This window comes from Cyprinus carpio, unplaced genomic scaffold (assembly GCF_018340385.1).
Source record: "Cyprinus carpio isolate SPL01 unplaced genomic scaffold, ASM1834038v1 S000006776, whole genome shotgun sequence".
Taxonomy (NCBI): Eukaryota; Metazoa; Chordata; class Actinopteri; order Cypriniformes; family Cyprinidae; genus Cyprinus; species Cyprinus carpio.
The window spans coordinates 667903-684549 of record NW_024879365.1 but is presented as its reverse complement, the minus strand read 5'-3'; the positions used below and the strand labels follow the sequence as shown (position 1 = coordinate 684549).

The window sequence follows — 16647 nt, the reverse complement described above, 5'->3', positions numbered from 1 at the left end:
AAGAACGCCTTGCCATTGTCTTTGCATATGATAAATTTGACCAGTATCTGCATGGAAGAGAGCACATCACTGTACATAGTGATCACAGGCCACTTTAAGCGATATTCAAAAAACCCTTGCTGACAGCACCCAAGCGGCTACAGAGGATGCTATTAAGGCTACAGTGATACCAGATACACCTGCAGTACAAACCAGGCAAGGATTTGCACGTCGCCGACTTCCTCTCTAGAGCGCCTCAGACGAGCATGACACACTCACAAATGCAGACACCAGCCTCAGTATACGCAATGGGTCTTACCTCACATGACTTTAAACAAGTTACCCATCTCCACAAAGACACTGGAAACCATCAAAACACACACTGCCAAAGACATGCTGTTCCAAATGCTACATGCTTGCATTAAAACCGGGTGGCCCAACCACAAATGTGCTGTCAACAGCTTATTGCGACCATTCTGGACTTTCAAGGAGGAACTAGCCAGTGACAGTGGCCTAATATTCAAAGGACAGAGGATTCTCATTCCTGAAGCTCTGCGGCCTGCTTTTTTAGAAAAGAATCCACACTGGACACTCTGGAATTGAGGCTAGCCTAAAAAAAGGCTTGTGAGGCAGTTTTCTGGCCTGGCATCACAGATGAAGTCAAAAACTTTGTCAGCAGTTATGCCACTTGCAACACTATCCATGTGAAACAGCAGAAAGAAATATTGATTTCACACAAAATACCTCACCTTCCATGGTCTAAAATAGGAATGGATCTATTTAATGCACACGACTCCATGTTCCTAATTATGGTGGATTACTATTCTGACTACTGGGAGATAGACAGAATGCCAGATTACACCTCATCCACAGTCACTGAGTGCTGCAAAAGACAGTTCAGCAGACATGGCATTCCCCTCGAGGTTTTCACAGACAACGGACCACCATTCAGTGGCATGGACTTTCAGGAATTCGCAGAGGAATGGGACTTTAACCATGTCACATCATCACCATATCACAGCCAAAGCAATGGTAAAGCAGAGTCAGCTGTAAAAATAGCAAAAACACAGATAAAAAAGTCTACCTTGGAAGGGGGAGACCTCTGGAAAGCAGTTCTGGCATGGAGAAACACCCCAACAAAAGGCCTCAATAGTCAAGGAGAACACGCACCACATTTCAAGAACTTTCCTTTGCTATGTGAAGGGAGATGTTACGATATAGGCCAGCCAATAGAAGGCACTAAGGAGCTATCATAGTATGGGGGAGAGGGAGTGCCGGAATGCTGGAAAAGGGATGCACGAGGATAGCTAGGGAAAGTGAGCTGAATAAAAGCTAGTGTTTGACCCATCGCAAGTCTCCTTTATGAACATGAAACGGTCATGTGTACTTTGATTTCTCTCTTTTCATGATCTGTTAGTCTCTGCTGGTTAGACTACACAGTCTAAAGTAACTACACAGACATCTTCCATTGAAGGCCATTCAAAACGAATTTGTGTATTCTGATTAAATAAAGCCATATGCAAACAACATATACATTGCTAGTATTTAACTGTAACATTTTAGCAGTTTTTACCATTTTAAATTATCTCGTTTCTTGAAACCTTTGTATATTAACTGACAGTCATGTTGATATGTGTCTCTTTTTTGTTTATTTATTTACAACATTACCCTTCTTCTTCGATGAAAACAGCTGTACTGCTTATTGATATCTGGGAGCCTATGTGTATTGAGGCACATTGTTTGTGTGTTGCATTTAAAGACAGCTGTTAGGAAGCAAAAGCTGTATCAGTGTTTGTCCACTAGAGGACAGAAATTATCCAACATTAAGATCAATATGTCAATATCTATCACACAAACATTATTCATCAAGCAGATGCTGTTGTCAAATTTAATAAAACAACACAAAGCACAACACATGTGGTATCAAATCACTACTAAAACCGAACAGATGTGAATTTCCATGTTTTTGCTACAAGTGCAATAAAGCTAATTTCAAATGCTTCAGCTTGAATACAGAGCTTTGAAAAGAGACTTTGACCAATACTGAACCTCAACATTAATCTGGTACTGGTGCTTATTATATAAAAACAAAGAATACAATGGTTAGAGAAACACTGCAGTGGTAAAACATACAAAGCACATATGACACTTTCTGTCAAAATCAAAACTGAGTCCAACTAGCATTATGTTAATTAAGTAACAGGTATTAAGTGTAACATTATTAAAATGACAAAGAAGCTTTTACATGTGAGTTTAACATTTCTCGCTTTCACTGGACATATTCTAGAGGCTTATAAAAACAGAAAAATGTTTGTGTTGTAGCTGGAGCTGAATGCTGATGATGTCAGAGTGATTGACACTTGTGGGCGGGTCTTATTTTATTAAAGTGAACTTGTCCCCTCCTCATTCACCCCATCAGGATCCTCTCCATTCAGCAGCGGCATCTCTACAGTCACTGATTCATTCACTCGCTCCTCTGCGCAATCTGAAGGAAAATACAGAGACAATGATGAATTAAAAACAGATAATGTACTGATCTAAATTTCTTCATTTGAGACATCAAAACTAATGTCAAGCATTTACAATGTACAAAATACTTTAACACAGATTGTCAGCAGTACATTTTGCTCGTTTGATGAGTTAAATTTAGTTTAAGCACTTTTCTCACAAATGAACATTTATTATATTTGTGAATTCAGTCATGCATCTACTAGAATGCAAATTGAAATGTAAAGTTTACTTTTTTTCATTTAGACTTCTACATCTCGGATGTTTGAAGCACGAAAAGATTCAGCAGAAGGCCATTTCTCTCACTCTTTAATTCACTTACAGTCATTTGTTTGAAATCTGAATGAAAAAACTGAATGAAGCCAAATCACACATCAGATCATGATAGTGTTGTAAAGTTAAAGATATTCAGCGCAAACAGCAGATTCTTACCAGTCTTTTCCTTCAACAATGATTTCTCCCTCGCTTCATTTGTGACAGCATCACATAGAAACAGAGAAACACAAAGACATCCATAGGATCAAATGTGTTCATGTGAACAACAGAGATCAAGATGATACAGAAACATCATTCAGATGCAGTTTCATCAGTTCAAAACAAAGACAGTTTGCCGTGTTTCCGAGGAGAAGAATCTAATATACATTTCTGTGTTATTTACAGAGGGCTGATAGAAATAAAAGCTGAATGAAATACTCATTGAGGTGAAGCAGCAACTTTAATCATTTTTAATCTTTAATAATAGATTTTTAAAGAATGAACTGCAGAACAAACTCTGAATGAAGTTTGAACATTAAGCACTTTGATCTGAATTACCTGCAGAAAAAAATCTGAATCTATGAGGAAGAACTGTGATCATTATTACATTGACTGGAGAGACTCACCTGTGATAATAACAATGTATGTCCTGTTTGTCTTCCCTTCACTGCTGCTGATCTTCAGTTTATAACGTCCAGTATGTTTAGTTCTAGAGTTCTTGATGATCAGATCTCCAGTCTTCTTGTTCAGCTCCAGTCTGTCTCTGAATCTCTCATCAGGACCATCACGTGTCTCTCCAGTCCCTCCTTTGATTTTAGCGATGAGAGAGTTTTTATCACCAAACCTCCACTGTATCTCATCATCTGTCTGTATTTTAGTAAGAGCAGTGTTTAGATGAACAGATTCTCCCGCAGCCACTGCCACAAACCTCGCTTCATGTGACAGCAGCACATAGAAACAGAGAAACACAAAGACATCCATAGGATCAAGTGTGTTCAAGTGAACAACAGAGATCAAAATGATACAGAAACATCATTCAGATGCAGTTTCATCAGTTCAAAACAAAGACAGTTTGCTGTGTTTCAGAGGAGAAGAAAATACAAAACACTTCTTTATTAACAAAATACCGATTGGGGTGGCAATATGAGCTAAAATTCATATCACAATATTTTACACTGTCCAGGCGATATCAATAGTATATTGTGATAAAAGAAAAAAAAAATTACAGTAAAAATATTTTAAACTTAGTATATAACTAGAAAAATTAAGGGATTGGAAGGAGAGACATGAAAAGTCTTTTTTATTGTGTCATTGTTTTTTTGCCATTGTGCAGTTGTCAGGAATTGTTGATTATATGCTCACCAAGGCTACATTTATTTATTAAAAATACAGTAAACACCGTAATATTGTGAAATATTGTCAGTTTAAATTATCTATGATTGTTTTAACACAGGCTACTGTATTTCTGTGATCAAAGCTGTATTTTCAGCATCATTACTCCAGTCTTCAGTGTCACATGATCTTCAGAAATCAGTCTAATATGATTTGCTGCTCAGTAATATTTTCTGATTATTCTAAATGTTTTAAACAGTTGTGTTGCTTGATATTTTTGAGCGAACAATTTTTTCATGATTCTCTTATGAATATTAAAAATGTTTTTTTTTTGTGTCAGAGTTATTTACCTCAATATAACTCCAATTCATCAATCGTGCAATCTAGTGGTCTGATAACGGAGCACTCACGCGGGTGCTGCGAGTCATGTTGAGGTCATTAAAAAATGTCAAATTAATATTTTGGCAAGTGGCCGCATGATAATCAGGAACGTTATGCAGTTTAGTTTTTATCATCCTGTAGAGGTTTCTTTTGCAAAATAATCTGCTGGCTGTACACGATCCCTCAGTTTGGGAACCACTGAAGTAGGCGATTTCCGCGGTATTAGTTTGGTCTGTTACGATGCTCTGTTTTTGATTACTAATGCCTTGGACACAGGAGACAAAAATGTTCAGCCTCGGCTCTTTATCGTCATTTGTGTTCAAATTTGCAAAGCGTAACAAATTACTATAACAAAAGTACATAAATGCAAAATTTGAATTCATGAATAAAACGGTATCCACTGTATCGCAAAATCCATATCATGGAACAACATAATACCAGTAGTCACTTTCATACCGATATAGCGCCCAGAAATAAAAGCTGAATAAAATAATCATTGAGGTGAGGCAGCAACTTTAATCATTTTTAATCTTTAATGGTAGATTTTAAAGAATGAACTACAGAACAAACTCTGAATGAAGTTTGAACATTAATCAGTTTGATCTGAATTACCTGCAGAAAAAAATCTGAATCTATGAGGAAGAACTGTGATCATTATTACATTCACTGGAGATACTCACATCTGATAATAACAATGTATGTCCTGTTTGTGTTCCCTTCACTGCTGCAGATCTTCAGTTTATAACGTCCAGTATGTTCATCTGTAGAGTTCTTGATGGTCAGATCTCCAGTCGTCTCGTCCAGCTCCAGTCTGTCTCTGAATCTCTCATCAGGACCATCATGTGTCACTCCAGTCCCTCCTTTGATTTCAGCGATGAGAGAGTTTTCATCTCCAAACCTCCACTGTATCTCATCATCAGTGTGTATTTCAGTAAGATCAGTGTTTAGATGGACAGAATCTCCCGCAGTCACTGCCACATACCTCGCTTCATGTCACAGCAGCACATAGAAACAGAGAAACGAGGAGATTATAATATCAGTAAAGTTTCATTAAGGGTGTGTGTGTGTATCTGTGTGTTAGCATATACAGGTGCTGGTCATATAATTAGAATATCATCAAAAAGTTGATTTATTTCACTAATTCCATTCAAAAAGTTAAACTTGTATATTATATTTATTCATTACACACAGACTGATATATTTCAAATGTTTATTTCTTTTAATTTGATGTTTATAACTGACAACTAAGGAAAATCCCAAATTCCAGTATCTCAGAAAATTAGAATATTGTGAAAAGGTTCAATATTGAAGACACCTGGTGACACACTCTAATTAGCTAATTAACTCAAAACACCTGCAAAGCCTTTAAATGGTCTCTCAGTTTAGTTCTGTAGGCTACAAAATCATGGGGAAGACTGCTGAATTGACAGTTGTCCAAAAGATGACCATTGACACCTTGCACAAGGAGGGCAAGACACAAAAGGTCATTGCAAAAGAGGCTGGCTGTTCACAGAGCTCTGTGTCCAACCACATTAATAGAGAGGCGAAGGGAAGGAAAAGATGTGATAGAAAAAAGTGTACAAGCAATAGGGATAACCGCACCCTGGAGAGGATTGTGAAACAAAACCCATTCAAAAATGTGGGGGAGATTCACAAAGAGTTGGACTGCAGCTGGAGTCAGTGCTTCAAGAACCACTACACAAAGACGTATGCAAAGACATGGGTTTCATCTGTCGCATTCCTTGTTTCAAGCCACTCTTGAACAACAGACAGCGTCAGAAGCGTCTCGCTTCAAAAAGGACTGAGCTGCTGCTGAGTGGTCCAAAGTTATGTTCTCTGATGAAAGTAAATTTTACATTTCCTTTGGATATCAGGGTCCCAGAGTCTGGAGGAAGAGAGGAGAGGCACACAATCCACATTTCTTGATGTCCAGTGTAAAGTTTCCACAGTCAGTGATGGTTTTGCAGCAGTGCCATGTCATCCTCTTACAGTTTGGACCACTGTGTTTTCTAAGGTCCAAGGTCAACACAGCCGTATAACAGGAAGTTTTAGAGCACTTCATGCTTCCTTCTGCTGACCAACTTTATGGAGATGCAGATTTCATTTTCCAACAGGACTTGGCACCTGCACACAGTGCCAAAGCTTCCAGTAACTGGTTTAAGGACCATGGTATCCCTGTTCTTAATTGGCCAGCAAACTCGCCTGACCTTAACCCCATAGAAAATCTATGGGCTATTGTGAAGAGGAAGATGCGATATGCCAGACCCAAGAATGCAGATGAGCTGAAGGCCACTATCAGAGAAACCTGGGCACTCGTAACACCTGAGCAGTGCCACAGACTGATCGACTCCATGCCACACCGCATTGCTGCAGTAATTCAGGCAAAAGGAGCCCCAACTAAGTATTGAGTGCTGTACATGCTCATACTTTTCATTTTTATACTTTTTAGTTGGCCAAGATTTATAAAAAATCCTTTCTTTGTATTGATCTTTGTATTCTAATTTTCTGAGATACTGAATTTGGGATTTTCCCAAATTTTTATAATCAACAAAATTAATAGAAATAAACATTTGAAATATATCAGTCTGTGTGTAATGAATGAATATAATATACAAGTTTCACTTTTGAATGGAACTAATGAAATAAATCAACTTTTTGATGATATTCTAATTATGACCAGCACCTGTACATGTACATGTAGTATTGGTTCTGGCTTATTTGGTGCCCACGGCACAATAAGACACATCGCTCACAAAAGGTATAAAGATGCAACATACACTGATAAACTTTTATTGTAGAACTATATAAGCACTTAAATCAAAAAATAACTATCAAATAGTAAAAATTCCTACAAAACTGGCTGACTAAAATTGAAGCTCCTATAATGAAATTTGTATCTTTGACATACAATAATGGATCTTCATTTATTTTCAATTAAAAGGTACACTATGTTATTTCACTGGTAAATCAAATGGTTGACAGATTATAACAATATATTGCAAAGGATAATGTTTGAGCACACACAATATCAGAGAGAGAGCCGAGCCAATTAATAACAGCACACTGTATATCTGAGAGAACTGTGCTCACACATTACCTGCATGTGCTCTCATGTTAATGCACTCTCTACATTAAAATAATGACATGAGAGAAATATAAATGAGAGAAATCACATCTGAAAACTTCATGCACAGACGTTGTCTCATGCCGCCCCTCAGCGTGTTGCGAGCCCTGGGCAGATGTTTATATTAACTCTACTATCTGACACTGTACTAATTATGTGACATTAATAACTATAATACTTTAGAACAAAATGATACGTTTTAATACACATTCAATATTTATAAATGCAGGTATATTATTTATTCTTAATAGGTATATTAATGCTCATCAAATACAGTCATAATTTTGAACAGATTGGATAAATTGAGAAAAATACTAAATGAATGTCAAATTACAGTCATACACTATAATGAGCACCTTTGATTGTTAAGTTCAGTGTAAAACTGTTCATTCAGTGCATCATCACTCTTACACTTGTGTACAATTTACAAAATAAACTAAAAAACATTTACTTACTTTGTATTGAAACCTTGAATTTCTTGTACAAGGTTCCTCTGCTGCTGATGATCTGTAGTTTATAGAGTCCAGTGTGTTCAGCTTCAATCTTTGTGATGGTCAGTGATCCAGTCATCTTGTCCAGCTTCAGTCTGCCTCTGAATCTCTTATTAACATCATCATATTATACTACTGTCCCTCCTTTCATTTGAGCTATGAGCTTGTCTTGATCTCCGATCACCTTCATGACCTGATCATCTCTCTGTATTTTAGTATCAGGCTTTAGAGTGACAGAATCTTCTTCCAGAAATTTCCACTCCACTTTATCTGTCACAGCAGCACACAGAAACAGAGAAAAACAAAGAAATACTTGTCTTTAGATCATGTGTTCATGTGAATATCAGAGTTTGAAATGACTACATCATGATCATTCAGATGCTGTTTTAACAGTTGATTAAACAGAAACTTTATATTACTGTCTGCTTCAGATTTGATAACTCAAAGACAAAACTATAAATCCAAGAGAACTTTATACAGAGTGCTGATATAATTTAATAGCTTAAGGAAGTACTTTTTGGGCAACAACAGAACAGTGTTTCACAATGTAGTTTAATGGGAGATTTTAAAACTGAATGAAATAATCTACAGAACAAACTCTGAATGAAGTCTGAACATTAAACAGTTGGAGCTGAATTATCTGCAGAAGCACAAAATTATGGAGAATGCCAATGAAGATCTGTGATCATTATTATACTGACTTGAGCTACTCACCTCTGACAGTGACAATAAATGTCTGTTCTGAAACCCCACTGCTGGATCTGATCTGTAGTCTATAGACTCCAGAGTGTTCAGTTCTGGTGTTTGTGATGGTCAGAGATCCAGTCGTCTCGTCCAGCTCCAGTATGTCTCTGAATCTCTCATCAGCAACATCATCATATATAAAGATCTCTCTGGCCTTTCCAATGAATTCAGCTATGAGAGTCTGCTGCTCTTCATCTCCAAACAGACACTGAATCACATCATCTTTCTTTATTTCATAAGCAGGCTCTAGAGTGACAGATTCTCCCTCCATCACTGTTATCTTCCACTCTTCGTGTGTGAGAACAGTTCATAGAAGGATAGAAACACACAGATGTTATTAGATCAAGTGTGTGTGTATATGAACAACAGAGTTAGACATTTCTACACACAGATCATGCAGACCCTGTTTTTATTAGTGATGGTCTTTACACTGCTGTGTGAAAAATTCTGTATAAAAACATTAAATACAGCTCTCACTGACATTATCCTCTAAACATTAAGCAGTTTGAGCTGAATTTACTTTAAAAAAAATAATGAATGAGGAAGAATGTGATGTTACATTTACTGGAGTGACTCACCTTTGGCATAAATGTAGAATCTTTTGTATATTTTGTCTCTGCCTCTTGTGATTTTCAGAGTGTAGTATCCATTGTGTGCAGCTGTTAAGTTTTTGATAGTCAGTGAGCCTGTCTCCATCAGCTCCAGTCTGTCTCCAAATCTCCAATCATCATATTTAGTCACCTTTGTGTTCTTGATTTCAGCCAGGACAGTCTGCTCTTTATCATCAAACAGCCACTGAATCTCATCACCTTTCTGTATAGCAGTACCAGGATGTAGAGTGACAGGATTTCCCTCCATCACCAATCTCCTCTCTTCATGTGTGAAACAGTGCATAGAAAGACAGAAACACACAGATCTCATTAGATCAAGAATGTGTGCATGTGAACATCAGAGTCAGAAATTTAATTTGTAATTTAATTTTGGGGGGCTTTTGTCCCTTTGTCACAGTATGTTGTTATATGACAACACAGGCCCATGGAGCGATTTTTAAAAAAAACTTTATAATAACCAAAGACAGAAACACAATGAAGACTGAAATGAACTCAAAAAACTAAAAAATTTGCGCTGAATTCACTTCAGGAAAAAAATGAATGAATAAGGAAGAATGAGATCAAAAAAACAATAACTAGATCAACACAAAACTGACAGAAATCAATGAAACTCTTACAGAAACAATGAATCTTTTGTAGAAGGTTTCTCTGCCTCTTCTGATCTTCAGAGTGTAGAGTCCAGTGTGTTTAGTTAAGATTTCATTGATGGTCAGTGATCCAGTCTTCTCGTCCAGCTCCAGTCTGTTCATGAATCTCTCATCAGCACCTTCATGTGTAGTCATCTCTCTGGTCTCTCCTTTGATTTCAGCTATGAGAGCGTCTTTATATCCAAACAGCCACAGTATCTCATCTCCTGTCTGTATTTCAGTATCAGGGTTTAGAGGGACATCATCTGCCGTCGGCACTGACCCTGACAGCAGCACAAAGAAACACAGAAAAGAGGAGATTATTATTGAGTTTGCAGATGAACATGTCAGTATCATTTAATGACTGAGATGATACTGTCTGATTCTTCATATGTGCTTCTAATAATCATTTCATCTTCTGGAAGACTTTTACTAAAGATCTGTAACAATTTGCAATAGTTGCATTTGATAACATGGATTAACTGGTTATTAAAATATTTTCCACTGAAAAAAATCAGGTTTTAGTCATAGGAACAAATTTGTTTTTAAACTGTTAATTTGGGTAAATACTAATATACATCTTTTTCATCATCATAACTAAATATAACATTGTTATTTACGCGCCCTCATCCGTCTAATGAATGAGCAGATTTAAAAAAAAAAATCATGCAGCTCTTTTCCATGTAATGAGATTTATAATGGCCTTCACAAAGTTGCATCCACAAATGACATTTAAAACACCAGAAAATGAGTTCATGTTCATCTTCTGAACTCACACAACAGCTTCATGTGCAGTTTAAGAATTTTCTGAAAAAACACTTTCTGCCATCACCAATAAAAAAAAAAAAAAAACACCACCACCCATTCACTAAGCTCTGGCTCATGTACTATTTGCGTCTCACGGACATTTGCATTATCAGGACGTGGTGTTCATGTTTTATGAACAAAGAATATAGTCCTATAGTGTGTTATGAATTGTCTTTAATCTGATTACTCTCCAGTTCCTGAGTTGTATTTTGTTTTGTTTTCCCCTGTGAACTACCGAACTTCTCTGCAGATTGGAAATATTTTGGGTATTGTTATTGTTGTTTGTCTTTGTTTTCACTTAATACATGGTACCAATACCAAAATTAAATTATTTGTCTCTGTGTTATTATTTACTTTTTCCAACACCTCCTTAAGATGAACTCTATCTTCTGTAGCCCAATCAATATTTAACCTTCTATAGCTATATCCATCTGCTATTTAACACATATACCCCACGTGTATGCTACATAAATGTGGCGAGCCAGCCAGGAGGTCTTGAAAGGTTAATATACATATTTCTGAACATTCAGTCTCACCAATATTAATCTGACCATGAATATTTTTGAAACACTTGACATTAAAATATCAAATGCAGTATTGGTCACAGAGTCCGAGGTTGCTGTTGAAGTGGAAAGGTTTCTCGAGCAGTATGGTAGGATAAATCATTCTCTTATTGTCGATTCGCCCGAGTCCGAGTTTCACAATATGCTAGTTGTTGAGTTTGAGTCTGGCTTACTTTTGACTCTACTGAATCCACTTCTACCATATACGCAAACTTCCGCGACTGGTACCATTTATTATATTAAGAATCTATCTCAAGTATATACTGCAAATGTGGGAAGTTCTAAAACTCAGACATATTTAGCTGACTTAAAAGAAGTTGCTAAACTGACTGGACAAAACTATGCTGAAGTGCTGAACGAGATGATGGGCCAGATCAGCAAATCAATCTCAGAGCTGCGCCCTGATGTTGAAGTCAGTGTTGGTGTTAAGGCAGAACAGTCTTTAGGGAATACAATAACTCAGTCACCGTATAAAATGGCTGCTCCATCTTCACTGCTTGCCACTGCTCCCATAGCTTAGCCAGGGGAGCGACATGCCATATAGTATAGAACATATTGTGTGTTTTCTGGAGAGGTGCCACGACCACAACATGAAGTGGACTATGACACATTACTGTCTATCTTGTACCCAGTTATCATTCCATACCTCAATATCCAAAATCCAACGATCGGGACAAATCCTTGATAGTCTCCTGCCACCAGCTGTCCTGACATGTCTGTTAACATCTACATCCAACAGCTTGATTCCGCCTATGGGACAGTGCAGGACGGGGAGGAGTTGTATGCAAAATTTATGGATACTCTTCAAAATGCTGGTGAAAAACCTTCAGGTTACCTGCAGCGATTACTAGTTGTTTTAAATCTTGCAGTGAAGAGGGGAGGTGCACCAAAAGCTGAAGTTAATAAACATCTTCTTAATCAGTTCTGCAGAGGATGCTGGGACAATGTCATGATATCTGAACTGCAGCTTAAACAGAAAAAAAAGAAACCACCGTCTTTCGCTGAGCTACTGCTGCTGTTAAGAACTGAAGAGGATCGCAAGGCTGTAAAGACACAAAGAATGAAACAGCATCTGGGAGGAGTCGGATCCAGACAGAAAGTAACATCACAAGCCCAGATTGCATATGGAGAAGAGGAAAAAAATTATGTGAGACTCTGACTATTATTACCAAACGACTGTTCGGCTGTTCTAACTGTAAACCAGTCTTACACTTCAAGACCCAATCCAGTTCTAAAGTCACATGGAAAACAGAACATGGCAGCCGCTGTGAGTGCTCACTCTGCAAGTCCAAAGCCCGGGTTCTGTTTCCGCTGCGGAGAAGTTGGACACATTAGGCCGCAATGTGACAACCGGCCGAAGCCAGAACTTCATCTTCTGTAGCCCAATCATTATTTAACCTTCTATAGCTATATCCATCTGCTATTTAACGCATATACCCCGCGTGTGTGCTACATTTATCCAAATATCTTATTTTGTATTTGACAGAAGAAATAGTCATACGCATTTGCAATGACATAGAAGTGGGTAAATGATAACAGAATTTATATTTTAGAGTAAACTATCCCCTTAAAGGAATAAATAAACAACACTAACTGACCATACATGTTCAGATATATTTGCTGAATTATAAACATGAGTGTCATTTACAGTAGATGTACAAACTCTCACTCCATGTCATTTCCTTGGTTTTCAGTTTAGAGTTTCTGTGATAATAGTATGTGATGTTTAAATGAATAAAATGAATGGAGCCACTCATAATGATAAAAAACACATATGCGAGGTGCTATTAAAGACTCCTGATAAAACTCAAAAAGAAAGACAGAAGGACTATTTCAGGCCAGTTTCTGCTAAATATCTCAACCTTCATTAGAAGAGTAAAACTACATAAACACAAACATCATCAAAAACATCTTAAATTCACCATTTTAAAAAGACTGATTCAGTAATTAGTGTATTTATGTAATTCTGCTCAATTACACACTACATTAATTACGGCAAAATTTAGTGAACGTGAAAGTGAAAGTGGTGACATTTGCCAAGTATGGTAACCCATACTCGGAATTGGTGCTCTGCATTTAACCCATCCAAGTGCACACACACACCAGTGAGAAGTGAACACACCGTGTACACACACCTGGAGCAGTGGGCAGCTATATATCCAGCGCCCGGGGAGCAACTGGGGGTTCAGTGCCTTGCTCAAGGGCACTTCAGCCATGGGTATTGAGGGTGGAGGAAGAGAGTTCATTCACTCCCCTCCACCTACAACTCCTGCCAGCACCGGGACTCAAACCTGCGGCCTTCGGGTAAATACCCCGGCTCTCTAACCATTAGGCCACAGCTGCCCCTAAATTTAAATTTAAATTGCCCCTAAATTTAAATTTACAAGCAGATACAACAATTAGAAAAAAACAGAAATGTTGACTAAAAAGTCACACTATACATTTAAACTCAACTGAACCACAATAAAGCTCAATGTTTTTTCTCTTGCTGTATCAACTTTAATACTTACACGTTTGGCTTGGTAGATTGGTGGTCCTGGGGCGACGGTAGAAGTAAATCACACCAGCAGCAGCTGCAGCCAGCAGCAGAACACCAACAACAATCCCTGCTACAGCACCTCCAGAGAGACCTCGTTCTGTAATGATAAAGAAAGACAGTCATTAGTGTGAATGTTTGTCTAATTGATAACAAACACTAGAACATCAGCACTGTATAACCAGAGTGTAAATTTAACAATCACATCATAATCCTAACAATAATCATAATTACATATAAACATTAAAACAATGATGAAGATTAAACTAATTAAATGTTAACATTGCTATTAAAAGCCTGACAATAATCAGTATTACAGATATTTTCACAGGTGTCAGTAATGTAAGAGAGAAACAGTTTTAGCTAATACAATTATTCACAGACAGCTGATAAACAATCATTACTTCAAAACTCAGTTACTCACCACTGACAGTAACAATGAATCTCTTGTATAAGGTCTGTTTGTTGCTGCTGATCTTCACTTTATAAAGTCCAGAGTCAGTGGTTCTGGTGTTTGTGATGGTCAGAGATCCAGTCTGATCATTCAGCTTCAGTCTGTCTCTGAATCTCTCATCAGTTTCATAATATAATGATGAGCTCTTGGCCTCTATATCAGCTTTAACTATGAGTTCTTCTTCATCTCCAAACCTCCACACTATCAGCTCATTTCCTTGTATTTGAGGAACATGAAGAGTGACAGGATCTCCCTCCTTCACTGACATGAGCTTCATTTCAGCTTCAGCCCCAGCAATAACAGATGGAGACTCTACAGGAGTCACAGACAAAAATAAATATACTGAACACTGTTACTGGCACTACAATATGAAGCTTTACAGTTACATATTATGGTTACATGCGGACTGCTCTACATGCCTCTATTATGGAGATTTCATGAAAGTGGCTGCCAGATAACAAGAGTTGAAATCCCCAAATCAGAGCTTCACTGTTACAAGGATACATTTTCTGCCTGGTGTTTGCTAATTTTAAGCAAAGAGCCGTGACGTAGACGCTAAAATAAGCGTAAGCACTGAATTTAAGATTGTAGTTTAGGTTAGGGAAATTGGAAACGGATTTTAAACTTCAGACAAGCGCCCCCACAATGTGAATTTATTTCTAAAACTTTAGTATTCAAGCAGTATCACACTCCACATCATGCTGTTTGTGCTAAGTATCAGTCATGTGATCACCTGGGGTCCAATCACAGCTGTGATGATATTCAGAACAACAGCATGACTGTTTCATTGTGAAACTACAATTCTATAATGCTTCTTATTTGCTGGCTGCACTTTAAATATCAATTTAGTCAAGTTTATTAAAACAACAAGAAATTCAAAAAATCTTATTAAAAAATAATTATATCTTCACCATAGACAGTTATACTGAATTTCTGATTTGAGGTTCCAGTTTTGTGCCTGATTTCTGCTTCATAAAGTCCAGAGTGATTGGTTCTGACGTTTGTGATGGTGAGAGATCCATTCTGGTTCAGCTGCAGTCTGCCTCTAAATACCTCATAATCTTCATATGAGGTTTTATTTCCATCAGTTTGAGCAATTGTGAAACCTTTCTCTCCAAACCTCCACAGCATCTCAATAAATCCCTGTATTTGAGAGAGATTGGGGTTTAGAGTGACAGAATCTCCCTCCATCACTGACTTCACTTCATCTGCATCAACATCAAACACACCTGAAGAACAAACAGAAACAGTTTCTCAGAGATTAAACACAATAACACTGCTGATAATGTTAGCAAACAGATAGCAACTGAGATTAGTCTTGTCTAATATAAACACAAATTGACTAATTCACGAGTTCACATTTACTTATAATTAAATAAAGGTTATGCGTATTTGGCGTGCTGTCCAGGGAGAGAGCTCCCGAGCCCGGCAAGACTCCCGAGCCCTGGGGCACCCCCCCGCCCCCCCTTTGGTATATAATTGTTGCAGCAGTGTCTAGGGAGAGAATTTGACTCTCTGTGGAAGCATCCACTTGAAAGAGAGAGATGACAACTCCTGCTGGAGATGCGATTATTGCGGCAGTAGGGAAGATAGAAAAGGTTCCTGCAGGAGCTGACACTGCTGCGCCAGTGGGGAAATATGGAAGAGCTCCTGTGGGAGCAGGCAATGCTATGGCAGTGGGGATATATGGATAGAGGCTCCTGCGGGAGTGGGAACTGCTACGGCATCTGAAAAGAGAATATAGCTTCTACAGAAGCGAGCACTGCTGCAGCAGATTAAAATACAGACAAAGGCTCCTACTGGAGCGGGAACTGCTGCGGCAGTGGGAAAATAATGGAATAGCTCCTGCGGGAGCGGGGACTGCTGCGGCAGTGCGGAAATATGGAAAAGCTCCTGTGGGAGCAGATACTGCTGCACCATCCGAAAAGAAAACTCATGTGGGAACTGCTACAGCATCTGAAAAGAGAAATTGGCCTCTGCGGAAGCCGCTGCTGCTGTGGCATCTGAAAAGAAAAAATGGGTTCTGCGGAAGCGAGCACTGCTGCAGATTCAAATAAAGATGAAGGCTCCTGCTGGAGCAGGAACTGCTGCAGCAGTGAGGGAATTTAGGCAAGGCTCCTGCGGGATTGGGAACTGCTGTGGCAGTGGGGAAATATGGAAGAGCTCCCTGTGGGAGCGGGCACTGCTGCGGCAGTAGGAAAAATACAGAAAGGCTCCTGTGGGAGCTGACACTGCT

The 16647-nt window shown here is 38.2% G+C and overlaps 3 protein-coding genes across 4 annotated transcripts; all 3 read right to left on the bottom strand.

Moving 5' to 3' along the window:
• Positions 1-1447: 1447 nt before the first annotated feature.
• LOC109067640 lies at positions 1448-8227 on the bottom strand. Of its 2 annotated transcripts, XM_042756033.1 has the most exons (5): positions 8035-8227; positions 5136-5441; positions 3369-3674; positions 2920-2952; positions 1448-2464 (listed from the first exon to the last, which is right to left on the bottom strand). In XM_042756033.1, exons 1-5 carry the CDS (start codon positions 8147-8149, stop codon positions 2361-2363), a joined length of 864 nt encoding a protein of 287 aa, XP_042611967.1. In that variant the 5' UTR covers positions 8150-8227; the 3' UTR covers positions 1448-2360. The 2 variants fall into 2 exon arrangements, with proteins under 2 accessions (XP_042611967.1, XP_042611968.1); XM_042756034.1 differs by lacking the exon at positions 2920-2952.
• On the bottom strand, positions 8198-9681 carry LOC122134324. Its single transcript, XM_042756043.1, has 3 exons — positions 9393-9681; positions 8785-9102; positions 8198-8340 (listed from the first exon to the last, which is right to left on the bottom strand). Exons 1-3 carry the CDS (start codon positions 9670-9672, stop codon positions 8198-8200), a joined length of 741 nt encoding a protein of 246 aa, XP_042611977.1. The 5' UTR covers positions 9673-9681.
• A 319-nt stretch (positions 9682-10000) lies between these two features.
• LOC109055065 lies at positions 10001-15839 on the bottom strand. Its single transcript, XM_042756042.1, has 4 exons — positions 15323-15839; positions 14382-14723; positions 13932-14057; positions 10001-10335 (listed from the first exon to the last, which is right to left on the bottom strand). Exons 1-4 carry the CDS (start codon positions 15600-15602, stop codon positions 10001-10003), a joined length of 1083 nt encoding a protein of 360 aa, XP_042611976.1. The 5' UTR covers positions 15603-15839.
• Between the last annotated feature and the right edge of the window lie 808 nt (positions 15840-16647).